The sequence below is a fragment of the Cyprinodon tularosa genome, unplaced genomic scaffold (genome assembly GCF_016077235.1).
Source record: "Cyprinodon tularosa strain WSP-4 unplaced genomic scaffold, ASM1607723v1 ctg30, whole genome shotgun sequence".
Classification (NCBI taxonomy): Eukaryota; Metazoa; Chordata; class Actinopteri; order Cyprinodontiformes; family Cyprinodontidae; genus Cyprinodon; species Cyprinodon tularosa.
The window spans coordinates 7,225,220-7,238,223 of NW_024039008.1; the positions used below are offsets into that span (position 1 = coordinate 7,225,220).

The 13,004-nt window shown below is 40.4% G+C and overlaps 2 protein-coding genes across 2 annotated transcripts in view; one reads left to right on the plus strand and one right to left on the minus strand.

Moving 5' to 3' along the window:
• pla2g4ab (phospholipase A2, group IVAb (cytosolic, calcium-dependent)) overlaps positions 1 to 7,103 on the minus strand; it is a 56,799-nt gene extending 49,696 nt beyond the window's left edge. Inside the window, exons 1-2 of the mRNA XM_038291760.1 lie at positions 6,813 to 7,103; positions 2,555 to 2,665 (exon numbers count right to left, since the gene is read on the minus strand). Coding sequence (XP_038147688.1) covers positions 2,555 to 2,572 — 18 coding nt within the window. The 5' untranslated portion in view covers positions 2,573 to 2,665; positions 6,813 to 7,103. The remainder of the gene's footprint in view (positions 1 to 2,554; positions 2,666 to 6,812) is intronic.
• Positions 7,104 to 8,573: 1,470 nt separating this feature from the next.
• On the plus strand, positions 8,574 to 12,793 carry ptgs2b (prostaglandin-endoperoxide synthase 2b). The gene is made up of 9 exons (XM_038291726.1): positions 8,574 to 8,700; positions 8,805 to 8,948; positions 9,039 to 9,182; positions 9,471 to 9,652; positions 9,730 to 9,813; positions 9,903 to 10,149; positions 10,448 to 10,734; positions 10,823 to 10,970; positions 11,448 to 12,793. The coding sequence occupies exons 1-9, from the start codon at positions 8,634 to 8,636 to the stop codon at positions 11,858 to 11,860; spliced, it is 1,716 nt and encodes a 571-aa protein (XP_038147654.1). The 5' UTR covers positions 8,574 to 8,633; the 3' UTR covers positions 11,861 to 12,793.
• Positions 12,794 to 13,004: the final 211 nt, after the last annotated feature.

The window sequence follows — 13,004 nt, forward strand, 5'->3', positions numbered from 1 at the left end:
GAAGTTCTTTTAAATGTTTTATATCCCTTAATATGTCATTTCAATTTATTTTTTTTATTTATTAAAACATATTTTATATTAATTGGCATTAGGTTTGGTACTTGTGTTAAACCCCCGAATACTAAACATTTAAAATGTGTGGATTTGAAAAAATATATAAATATATTACCTAAAATGAGTCTAAGTGTTTTTAAAATCCCCAAGACACTCTCTGCTGAAAGACTACAAATAAAAATATTATCATTTTAAAGTGTAATCTAAAAAATAAAAAAAAAACTGAAAAAACAAGCTAGTATATATTCTGAGCTAACATTTTTTTGTTTTCTGTTAATGGACATCACAAATAAACTGATAAAGTAATTATTTATCTATATAAAATCAAGGAACTTGACCTTGATCAGAGACGATATGACCATAGCCCCATAAACACTATCCCTTTAAAACTGCAAAAATAACCGAAATAAGTTTTGACTGTAAATGGCACGCAAAACTGAACCGGACCGTGCCAGACACAGCCGAACCGCGCTAAACTGGTACTAGTTCAACAGCAGGGCTCGACGTGGTTCAGTTCTGGCTCACTTCTCATCTCCTTATGCTACGTTCACACTGGACGCAGCAGGCGCAGCAGAAGCAGCGAGTTAACATGCAAAGTCAATGGTTGACGCGAGTCAAGGCGCAGCAAAAGGTCCCGCAGCGCGTTTTGAGCAGCAGGCGCAGCGCGTGTCAGATGCTTTAACGCTACCGACGCGAGATGGAAAAATTTAACTTTGGCTGCTCGACGCGCCGCATCAACCAATCAGAGACGCGGATGTGGGAGCTGGCCGTGAGACAGACAGATCGCTGATGATACAGAGCGCTGTGATCGCTCCTCTGAAACAGTTTATTAATGCCTAAATTAACTTGAAATGCTGAAATCTGCCGACAAAGCGTGTCCACTTTTATTATCCTGGTGCCTGCAGTTTGGATTATGTACATGAAAACCACCTTCCAGCCACCGCGGCGAACCGCGAGGAGGCGACCGCGCCATAGGCTGCTGTTGAATGGGATTCCTACTGACAGCGCACCGCTGGTATGTGGGGGTCTGAGCGGCTCCGACAGAAATAATATTGGAAGGCAGGATGGTAATCTGGATGAACTGACTGCACTGATTAAGTTTTCAGGTGTATTTTCTCACTTAAAAACATATTAAAACTACTGTATTCCCACTGATCACAGCAAATACAGCTGCAAGGCAGAGAAAGGATAGAGTAGCTCCGCCCAACACGCGTCAGACACACTTTTGCACCACGCGACTGAAGCAGCTCTGCGCGTCAGAACTAAACTGATACAAGCAGCAAAAATGAAGCAGCAGACGCGATTTTGCTGCCCCTGCTGCGTCCGGTGTGAACGTAGCATTACAGTCAGCCTCCATAATCATCAAATATAAGACATTCATAAAAAAACAAGCTTCCCTATCGTGCCATATGATTTCCAGGGATGATTCTGCTTAGCAGTTTCATGAACCTTAATGTCTGTTGTTGTTTTCATGCGTCTGTAAGCCCTGATTAGACTGATGTTTGTCGCATCCACTTCCCAAAAGCCGACTCTCTCAAGTAAATTCAACAAAGGCTGCCTTCTCTGCCTGACTCTCCCAAACAACAAAATATAACGACTAAGGCCCCGTCCACACGAAGTCAAAACGAACACGAAACGCTAATATTTTCCAGAACGTCTGTCGTAAAGACGGAGACGTAAAATAAAAGTGATCGTCCACACGAATGCATAAAAACGCTGCAAAATGTATGCCAGGCCTGTAAGTGGCGCTGTGGTGCCAAAGCAAAAATAGGCGACGAAATGTTGGGCATGCGCACTAATATTTATACATGGTTGCCCTGCGGGTCCATTTTCGTGGTTCAGTCAAATTCAGGTGCTGAACTATGTCGTCGATATTGCTCTGTTCTTCCTGGAGATATTCCAGAAGAAGAAGATTCTGTTGTAAGCCCGACAGCAGGGTGAGTAGCATGAGCAGCAACCATTCAACACAGTACGGCGCCATTGTTGTTGTGATACTGTGTCGCGCATGCGTGTTTAGAGGCGACGCTATGACGCATGCGTGTAAAAAAAAAAATGCGGTTAGAGCTTAAAGAGGGAAACGCGAAAACGGCGTTTCAAAATCTTCCCACTCTGAAGGCTGAATAAAAAAAAGATCGTTTACAGACCCCCGAAACGCCGGCTTCGTATGGATGAGAGGCTGGTTGGGTGAAAAATTTGTGCATTTAGGCCAGGATTTGACTTCGTGTGGACGGGGCCTTAAACCAAACTTCCTGCATGCTGGTTTTCTTGTTTACCTCTAGAGAGACGTAGTACGATAGATCACCACTAGGAGGCGAGAAGCTGTGCTAGTGTGGTTTGTAAACGGTTCGTAAGGAACTGAACTCGGCACGGATCAGTTTTTAGAGTGTAGTGTAAATGGGGCTTGTGTCCCATATCTATAATTGCAAAAAAGGATCTATTATTAAGTTTCGTTTTTATGATGTATCTAATATCTAAATCATATCAAAATCCCCATACTCACAATTATGCTGGTTGCCATTGCAGTGTTTGGAGAGTTGATGCTCAGGAAGCCTTCGATGTCACACAAACTTTACTCAGGACAACATCTTAGTCTCAAACTGATGCAGTCAAACTGAAACAAAAAAAGAAGAAATGCAACTTAAGATGCTGTTCTGAACTTTTTTTTTTTACCCTAGAGCTATAACAAACAGAACTGCATTTGTTTAAACTTTGTTTTCAGTTAAATATAAACGAAAATGAAAAAGAGAAACTATTGCAGCTTCTTTTTTGAAGTAGCATTTTGAGTAAAGCGAAAATGAAAGGATAAAAAGATAAACACCAAGCATCAACGCTCTGTCCTAAAAGCTTTCTCCGATTTTCAATAAACTAAAAAAAGAAAACAGCATCAGGGAACCTGCAGTATGCCGATGCATCTACAGACTGCTATAGAATGGTAAATGTTTTAAGTGAAAGAGATAAAAAGTTACATATTTAAGGGAAAATGTAGCTGTTTGATAGCAAAGGTCCTGAGATATGCCCCAACCAAGCAGGCCAATGCTTTAAAAACTCTCATTATCAGTTCAGCCTTTCACGTCTTGTCAGGGCCAAGGGGAAGTGTGCTTAGCCACTGAGTTATTATTAGGCCTAGAAAAAATGTGCTTTTGCATGTTCTTATGTATATATAAAGCAAAATGACATGAAAAACATCTTACCAGTGTTTTTATTTATTTGTTAGGCGGTCCAGGAGGAATTTGGGGCTATGTGCAATGCTTTGCAATTTGTTGAATATTTTACTCAAGTTCCAAACAGCGTGTCATGAAAACAATTCATATGATATCATATATCAAGGAAAAACCATAATACTTCAGTGTGATAGGACACGTCTTTTTAAACTCACACATCTGACATAACTGCTTTAAAGCTTTCACAGATCACCTAAATTTACACTGAATTATATGAAATACACCGTTTGGACTCTACTAATCAATGTGATGTGATGGCAACTAGTGTTGCACCGATACTGATACCAGTATCGGGCAGATTCCAGATACAGCATTAAAATTATGTATCAGCAAGTACCAACAAATAGGGCATCTATACCATTTTGAGAGCCAAAAGTTTCTTCAACTATTGTCACCCATTCCAGGTAGGCAATAAAGTTCTACTGGATTCATTTTGTATTAGTCATTTTCCTGCTTTACAAAGGTAGGCCGCAGCTTGACAAAGCCATGATGGCAATTATTTTACATCCTAGTATGCAGTTCTTCATACATACACACACACATCAATTTCAAACAGATGGTATCGGTATGGTATCGTCCGATACTGCACAGTTGTCAGGAATCCAGTTTGTGTGGTCTGTTTTTGTGTTTCCTTTCCTCCTCCACCAGGTGGTGCCTCGTCCTCATTGAGTCTCCCTGCACACCTGCAGCTCATCACCTCGTTACCTTTTGAGTGTTTTTAAGCTGCTGACTGCCACTTACTCGTCGCCAGAGTGTTTGCCAACACAGGGCACTCTAGCCATGCTTAGTTTAGCAGAGTCTAACCTGAGTTTTTGTTTGCCAGTTTGGATTCTCTAGTCAAGCTGAGTTTTTCTGAGTCAAACTGAGTTTTTGTCAACCTGAGTCTTAACTTTGTTTTTGTCTTTGTCTCTCGGCAGGAAGTCATCCAGCAAACTGGGTTTGTTCGGTCCTTCTCTCTCTGGAAGGTTCAACTGAGCTTCTAACTGAGCTGGGGTTTTTAACAGGAAGTTTGGATCCACTTTCCCCAAGAGGTCGTTTGAGCTTCACACCAAGCAAAGGTTTCATCTCCACCGCAGCCCGTTCAAGTACCGCAGGAAATCAGAGTGGCAGTCAGCCTCTTTATTCACTCCAAACAATAAGTTTGGATCAACTCTCAAAAAGTGGTTGTTTGAGCCTCTCGCCGAGCAAAAGTTTCATCTGCACCACCGCCCGTTCAAGTACCGCAGGAAAACTGAGTGATAGGCAGCTTCTCCATTCACCTAGGAACAACCGCCGTCCGCTGAGTAACCCAGTCCACCCATCACCAAACAAGACAATCTCTGGTTCAATCCTCACAGTCTGGATCCCATAAAGGACACCATTCCCTGGAGAAGTGAGTCTGCAACCTTTCCTCCAATTCTAAACCTAAGATTCAAATTTCCCACTGAGCCTGAACTAACCGCAGTGTCTTCCCCTCACCTTTCAGTCTCTGTTGAGCAGTGCTCAGAGCAGCACTGGATTCATCACATCAATACAAAATAAGGCCCCGTCCACACGAAGTCAAACCCTGGCCTAAACGCACAAATTTTTCACCAAACCAGCCTCTCATCCACACGAAGCCGGCGTTTCGGGGGTCTGTAAACGATCTTTTTTTTATTCAGCCTTCAGAGTGGGAAGATTTTGAAACGCTGTTTTCGCGTTTCCATCTTTAAGCTCTAACCGCATTTTTTTTCTTACACGCATGCGTCATAGCGTCGCCTCTAAACACGCATGCGCGACACAGTATCACAACAACAATGGCGCCGTACTGTGTTGAATGGTTGCTGCTCATGCTACTCACCCTGCTGTCGGGCTTACAACAGAATCTTCTTCTTGTGGAATATCTCCAGGAAGAACAGAGCAATATCGACGACATAGTTCAGCACCTGAATTTGACTGAACCACGAAAATGGACCCGCAGGGCAACCATGTATAAATATTAGTGCGCATGCCCAACATTTCGTCGCCTATTTTTGCTTTGGCACCACAGCGCCACTTACAGGCCTGGCATACATTTTGCAGCGTTTTCATGCATTCGTGTGGACGATCACATTTATTTTACGTCTCCGTCTTTACGACAAATGTTCTGGAAAATATTAGCGTTTCGTGTTCGTTTTGACTTCGTGTGGACGGGGCCTAAACCTGTCTAAACTTTTCCCTGGTCTCTCTGTTTGGTCTTCTGCGTCTTGGGGTCAGACCTTAGAATTAAATCATGACAACAGCCAGGTATCGGGCCCAAAAATGGCATCGGCGCAAATCTAGTGGCAACTGGCTGAATCTCATTTAGGTTGGGGGACCACCACAAAATGTATGCCACACTTTTCAGATTTTTGTTATTGAGAAAAAAGAAGAAAAAGGGAAAAAAGTTCACAATTATAATTTATGTTTGTCTATAAAAAAAATGGTTTGTGGCTTTAAGGGTTAAAATATCCGTTTTTATACCCATTACTGGAATATACAAATAGGTTGCTGTGTCACGTACCCGGCAGCAAAATGTAAAGCTTGGTGTTTATTTGCAAAAGAGGTGACAGGCTGATTATTTTTAGCCACACAAATAACTTTTTCTTTTTTTTTCTTCTCCAGAAATTTGCATGAATGGTGCACGAACGGTTCACATGTGGCGGTGAGAAAGCAGCTGAAAGTCCAGTTCAGTCATTTCTTAGCTGCTCATCAGAGCGTGTTAATGTCCAGGGGGGGCAGAGAAGCACGTAGAGGCTGTGGATTCACTGCAGCCCTCACGTACTCTGCAACAAAAGGCTTCATCTTGTGAAGGTGCCAGCTTTCAGCACTGACTGGCCCGGTTCTGCAGCACACAAAGAGCGCGCGCGTCCTGGCGGCCCCAGGTACAGGGGCCCCTGGGCTCTAACATTTTCATAAAGTACAGCGAAGCTGCCATGATGCAAAACAGCTGCAGTAATCCAACTTTCAATACATGCTCTTCATACGCAGGCCATAACCGGAGACATTAAAACAACAAAAAGTGAGGATTACTTATGAAGTATTTTGTAGTAGGAGAACTATTAAAGTGAGAAATACTTTGCAGTGTTTCACAAGCTTCTCTAAAAACAAAAAACCGGCCAATCGACCCCAACAACTGGTTTGACCTGATACTTTCCAGACGACCTTACTATGTTATGTCTATTCACTTTAATGCGTTATGTCTGATTATGCAAAACAATACAGATGATAGTAAAGCTAAAAAGGAAAATGCAATCTCACCAATGTTTAAACTATAGGGAACTTTTTATCGATCCCTTCCAACAAAATGTTGATCCACATTTAAAAAAAAAATGGCGTTAAAACGCACATATGTAGGTAGACATTTGAAATGCACTTTAACGCGCATTATTAAAAAGTTTTCAGCTTCCTTATTCAGCGTGGAGAGACACGGAGACGCTGCGTTAACCCTTCAACCATTGCGCTGAAGTCGGGTTTATGCACATCTTTACGCATCCGTCCGATTCTCGTTCAGGAAAGAGGAAAGTTATTGTGCAAATAAAGAAGAAAACAGAAACGTACCGGAGTTAGAGTTGGTTTCAACCTATAGATCCATTTAAATGTGTCATGTTGAGCGATCATATGGTTGTTGAGGAATGGAGTTAGAGGAGGAGGCGCTTCTCGGCACCCGGTAGTCAGGAAGATTTCAGCGATCAAACTAATGCAATTAATACAAATAAGTGGATTTAAAAAAAAGGCTAAATTTGGGAAAAAGGATGATGGTGGAAATCCAGGATTGAATCAACAAACAAAAGTTGACGCAGCAGGAAGAAGCGATGATGTCTCACCACAGTGAAACTTGTCAAAGCGCCAGGGCGTAATTTCCTCCACGATGCGCAAGGTGGCACTTTTCCACTTAATCTAAAACTACACGTCATGTATGTGTCAAATAAATGACAACTACTGAAAAAAAATATATATATAAACTGATTTCATTCTGATTCACTCTACTGCTACCCTACTTCATTTATTTAAATATAATAAAATAACAATAAAATTAATAAAGTTTTGATTTTTTTTTTCTCCAAGAAAATCACTTTGTTCTTCAAAAACGCGTGAACTCTTTACTTATTCCTTTTTTATTAGGCGAAAATGAATAATTCTCATATCATGTATAATTAATGCAGATGAATACAAATGTTTTGGTTGATATAAAGTGATCTGCATTAAGATCTAAGTTTTTTAGGGCTAGGTTGGTCGATAAAACACACAAAAAGTAGGTAATATCAGAGTTATAATCTATATACAGAAAAAAACACTTTATTTTTCCGTATCCGATTAACTCAAGGCTTGAATATCTAAAATAATGTTGTTTTGAGTCTCATTCTGTGTGACTTTCCTCCCATAAAGCTATTAGGACCAGTTATAGAAGAAATTTCAAAATACGTAATATGTACAATAATGGTTAGATAGTCAATCTATTTTAAAATGTGGATCAAACTTTATCCAATTCTAAAGCCACTTCTGAGAACTATATCCAAACACTTAATCCTTTATAGGACAAGTTACAATTTTTGATCACTTGCATCCCCTTCCCTCCTGTCCCTCAGTGAGGTCTATTATATATATTACCTAATGTAAATTATGTTGAAAAACAAGTTAACAAGTCAAGAAAAAAAGGTAAAAAGCTAATTGAAAGTTAAAAAGTGAAGTTAAAGGTTAATAAGCCTAGTTAACAATAATATTTATGTTTATAAACTAAAGAAAGTAAGTGCGAGTATCAACATTAATGCCTCTAAGGTTATGTTGTACCAAAAACTGTGTTTTTCATGAATTTCTTATAGAAAAACTTTTCATTTTTCTTAATAAATTCAGGCAAGTTGGCATTTCTTGTTATTACATTGACATTAATTTTTTCCATCCATATTTTTTTATGTTATAAAGGTGATAAGGTCTTGTCCTGGATTCCAATAACACTATTGGTTGGACATTTTTACCCACCCACTTAACACATTTTTTTTTTGTTAAGTGGGTGGGACTGTGTTATAAGCGGAGGTGCACTGGTTCCATTCACACAGATGCACAGGAGTGAAAGAGCAACTACAGTCAGAAGAAGACACAGCAGAAGGATCGGACTTAGTCTTATAGAGCATGAACGGACTTACAATCACAGTTTTAACTTTAGCAGTCAGCTTTACTTTCTGTGAAAAAGGTAAGGAAATGACTCTGGTTAATTTTGCATACATTTTCTCTCAGTTAAAATAACTGTTGTCAGTGATTCGATGTCATGGAAATGTTAAAAAAAAGCTTTATCTCATAAAAAAATTTGTTTTTTTGGATGAATCAGCTCCAACAAACCCCTGCTGCTCAGAGCCATGCCAAAACAGGGGGGTCTGCACGGCCATGGGTTCAGATAATTATGAATGTGACTGCACACGCACTGGATTTTATGGACAAAACTGTACAACACGTAAGTAGCACAGAAAGTCTATGACTAAGAGTAATTTAAGATGCTTAAATTTGAATTGCTGTTGTCGTTTAGTTGCTCATCTTCCTCATATTTGTCATTTGCAGCTGAATTCCTCACCTGGATAAAAGTTTCCCTCAAGCCTTCGCCCAACACGGTTCATTACATCTTGACTCACTTCAAAGGATTTTGGAACATCATCAACAGCATCTCATTCCTAAGGGATGCCATTATGAAATATGTGCTGACATGTAAGCCCCTTCACTTCTCAGTTAAATTGTTAAATTATTTAAAAGGAAAAAAATGGAAAGATTAATTCTATTTTGTTTTGTTTAATCCAGCTCGATCCCATATGATCGACAGTCCTCCCACTTATAATGCTGATTATGGATACAAAAGCTGGGAAGCCTATTCCAACCTATCCTACTATACTCGTGCCCTTCCGCCTGTACCTGAGGGTTGCCCAACCCCTATGGGAGTAGTAGGTGAGTACATTTTCTCTGCCTCACGAGAACCAGTTTTCTTAGATTCCTATTTTAAGCACATGAGCATCCTGTTCCAATTACATCAATGGAAGATTACAAAAAAAACTTTCGTGTCACTTTGGAATGAGGGGAAATAATCTTGAGCAGGCAGGCCAAAACCTGTCCGAGCATCACAAAAGCTAAATGTTGGATCCTAGCCCTTAAATTATATCACATACATAAACTGGTTTACCACTGTCTGTGTTAAACTTGTGTTTCTCCTGTTTTTTTTTTTTTTTCTTTTTCCAGGTAAAAAGGAGTTGCCTGATGTTAAGGTTTTGGCTGAGAAGCTCTTGGTGAGACGGCAGTTTATTCCAGACCCGCAGGGAACCAGCTTGATGTTTGCGTTCTTCGCGCAGCACTTCACGCACCAGTTCTTCAAATCTGATATGAAGAACGGACCTGCTTTTACCGTGGCTAAAGGGCATGGGGTATGTAGTCAAATCCCAAATAGACCAAAAGACACAATTTCTAGAGAGCAAAAATAAATCAGGACCTTTTTTTATAGGTGGATCTTGGGCACATTTATGGAGAAAACCTGGAGAAGCAACACAAACTCAGGCTTTTCAAGGACGGCAAGCTAAAATACCAGGTAAGAGCAGAGAGAGAAACGCTTCAGATTAGAAGAGGCTGAAAATCTGCATTTATGTCTCATAATTATGTCTCATAATTACTCTACAGATACTAAACGGAGAGGTTTATCCACCACTGGTTAAGGATGTGGGTGTTGAAATGCACTACCCACCACACATCACAGAGTCTCAGCGCTTCGCTGTTGGCCACGAGGCTTTCGGCCTGGTCCCCGGTCTCATGATGTACGCCACCATTTGGCTTCGTGAACACAACAGAGTGTGTGACATTTTGAAGGAAGTTCACCCTGACTGGGATGACGAAAGACTCTTCCAGACGGCTCGGCTCATCCTTATTGGTGAGAAAATCCGACTTCTGCAAAAGGGATTATAAAAATGTTTCATATTACTTCCCATTATTGCTCATGTGAAATGAGCAATAATGTTTTTAGTAGGGGAAGTTGTGATTTTTAGTTTTGGCATTTCTTTGAACAAAGCCATTGATCATGGTCAGAGGAGCATGAACGAGAATCACAGTGGTAAAACTTTAGTTTCCTTTTTGTAACAGAAAGAGGAAATGTTTCTCTAAATGCAAATTAAGAAGTAATAACAGGAAAGGTTACTTTAGATTAAATATTTAATCCCTTTGCCCTCTAGGCGAGACCATCAAAATTGTGATTGAGGACTATGTTCAGCACCTGAGTGGATATCACTTCAAACTCAAGTTCGACCCGGAGCTGCTGTTCAACCAGCGCTTCCAGTACCAAAACCGCATCGCATCCGAGTTCAACACCCTGTACCACTGGCATCCGCTGATGCCTGACAGTTTCCACATTGAGGAGAGGGATTACAGCTACAAAGAGTTTGTCTTCAACACCACTGTGGTGACCGAGCACGGCATCAACAACCTTGTTGAATCATTTTCTAAGCAGATTGCAGGACGGGTAAGCAGTCTTAACGCAGATGCAGAAACGGTTAGATATTAAGTGTGACATAGTTTCAGAGCCTCATGACTGTAACGCTTTTTGACAGGTTGCTGGGGGTCGGAACGTCCCGGGAGCCATCCTGTATGTGGCAATCAAGTCCATCGAGAGCAGCAGACAAATGCGTTACCAATCTCTTAATGCCTACAGGAAGAGATTCTCCATGAAGCCTTACACTTCCTTTGAAGACATGACAGGTGAGAGAAATGCAATATAACCTGCAAATCCCAATGCATGTAGGTGGAGGAGATGACGTAAAAGGATTAAAAGGGAGATTATCAACTTTCCTACGTAATACTAGACTCTTGCTTCATTGTTTCGAAAAGCCACTGAGCACAGCTCCTGGCGGCGCTTAGTTATTGTTAAGGACCTTCTTTTGGACTTTCACCCCAGCAGTTTGGGTGGTTGGATATTTATTTCTACTACTGTAAGAGGTATACGTGTATTTCATCTTGGCATAATGTAAGCAGAATGTCATTACATAGAGCAGAGATATAAACTTACAAGAGAGACCTGCAGCTTCAGGGAGAGATAAAGAAAAACAATCCCAAGAGCTTTATTGTTAAAATAAAAAGGTTAACCTTTGGTAGTATCTACGGAAGCAACAGGAGGGTCAAACTGGTCAAGACAGATGAGGCCACAAACTTACAAATTTTTTGTCTTTTTCTCTACAGGAGACAAAGAAATGGCCGCCATACTGGAGGAGCTGTACGGCGATGTTGACGCCGTGGAGCTTTACCCCGGGCTGCTGGTGGAAAAGCCCCGACAGAACGCCATCTTTGGGGAGACAATGGTGGAAATGGGGGCTCCTTTCTCTCTCAAAGGCTTGATGGGGAATCCAATCTGCTCCCCGGAGTACTGGAAGCCCAGCACCTTCGGAGGCGCAGTCGGCTTCGACATCGTCAACACCGCCTCGCTGCAGAGGCTCGTCTGCAACAACGTTCGGGGTCCCTGTCCGGTGGCATCCTTTTATGTGCCTGATGTCAAAGACACTGGATCGATGACCATCAACTCCAGCACGTCTCACTCGCGCAGCAGTAACATCAACCCCACAGTCATTCTGAAAGAAAGGACTTCTGAACTCTAGATGCTGATTTTTTTTTAAAATAGAGATCTTTAAAAATTTTATTTATTTATTTATTTTTATATTTATAATGCTTATGTATTTAAGATTTCTAAACAGAGTTTACATTGTCATAGTTGAATAACGATAGTTCAGTGGGTGAAATGGACGTAAAGGGAAGTTCAAACCCCATCAACACCTCCTTTCTCTGCACATCACACAATTCTAAACTTCCACCATAAAAGAGGCGAATCCAAACAACGCCCCGAATTGACCACAATTCGGGATGTTGCTTTATTTGGTTCTGGCCTGTACTTTTGTCCCACCCCGGGTGGATGGGTATGAAGTGTCGACTGCTGGGCCGCTGACAGGACCGGGGGAGGATTGGCTGCACTGTAGTCAACCAAAATTCTGAACGATTTAGAAATTCCCCGACATTTTTTTTAGGTATAAAAAGTAGGACATGTCAGGGAAAAAGAGGACATCTGGTCACCCTACCAATATCAACAACCTCTTTAAAAAGAGAGTTATTTTATATTTATGTTTTGTCTCTGCTGTTTTTTTTTGTATTTATTAAATAGGTTATTGTTTTGTTTAAGAAAAAAACTCTCCTTTACTGTAATTTCCATAATACTTGAAGTAGTAGGCCGTGAACCACAGAGTCCTATTCATTACATTCCTTATTTTTTCCCTTAGAATAATGCTTGTTTCCCCACATACTTTTCTACACATTGACCTACAACTGGATGATTTACAAAGCAATAGTCATTGTCATTCTTTTTTATACTGTTATTAAGATTTTTTTTTTTTTTTATATAATAAAACCTTGTGTCTGTGTCTAAGCTGCAAACATCTGGAGTGAATTGTCATCTAAGAAGATTGTAAGGAGCTTTATGTGAAAAGTTCATCTTTGAATTCAATAAATTGAGTCAGGATTGGTACTTGCTTGAATCAGAATTTACTTTACTTTACGTTCTAATACTTTCTGTCCAATTCAGTTATGAAGTTTTAAGTTGTGTAGTTTTAAAAAATAAGTTTACGTTTATTCTTGTTTTTAATATATTCAGCAAACAAAAAAAGGACATTCTTTACTTTTCTGCTAAATTTGAGTCGATCCTTTTTCCTCTAGATAGCTGGAAATACACATTTATTTTCAGCTTAAAGTACA

Excerpts from the sequence above, each read along its gene's own strand:
- ptgs2b (XM_038291726.1), top strand. The coding sequence starts at position 8,634 with ATGGGTTCAGATAATTATGAATGTGACTGCACACGCACTGGATTTTAT. Across the intron at positions 8,701-8,804 it reads TGGACAAAACTGTACAACAC|CTGAATTCCTCACCTGGATA; the intron begins GTAAGTAGCACA and ends TGTCATTTGCAG. Across the intron at positions 8,949-9,038 it reads TATGAAATATGTGCTGACAT|CTCGATCCCATATGATCGAC; the intron begins GTAAGCCCCTTC and ends TGTTTAATCCAG.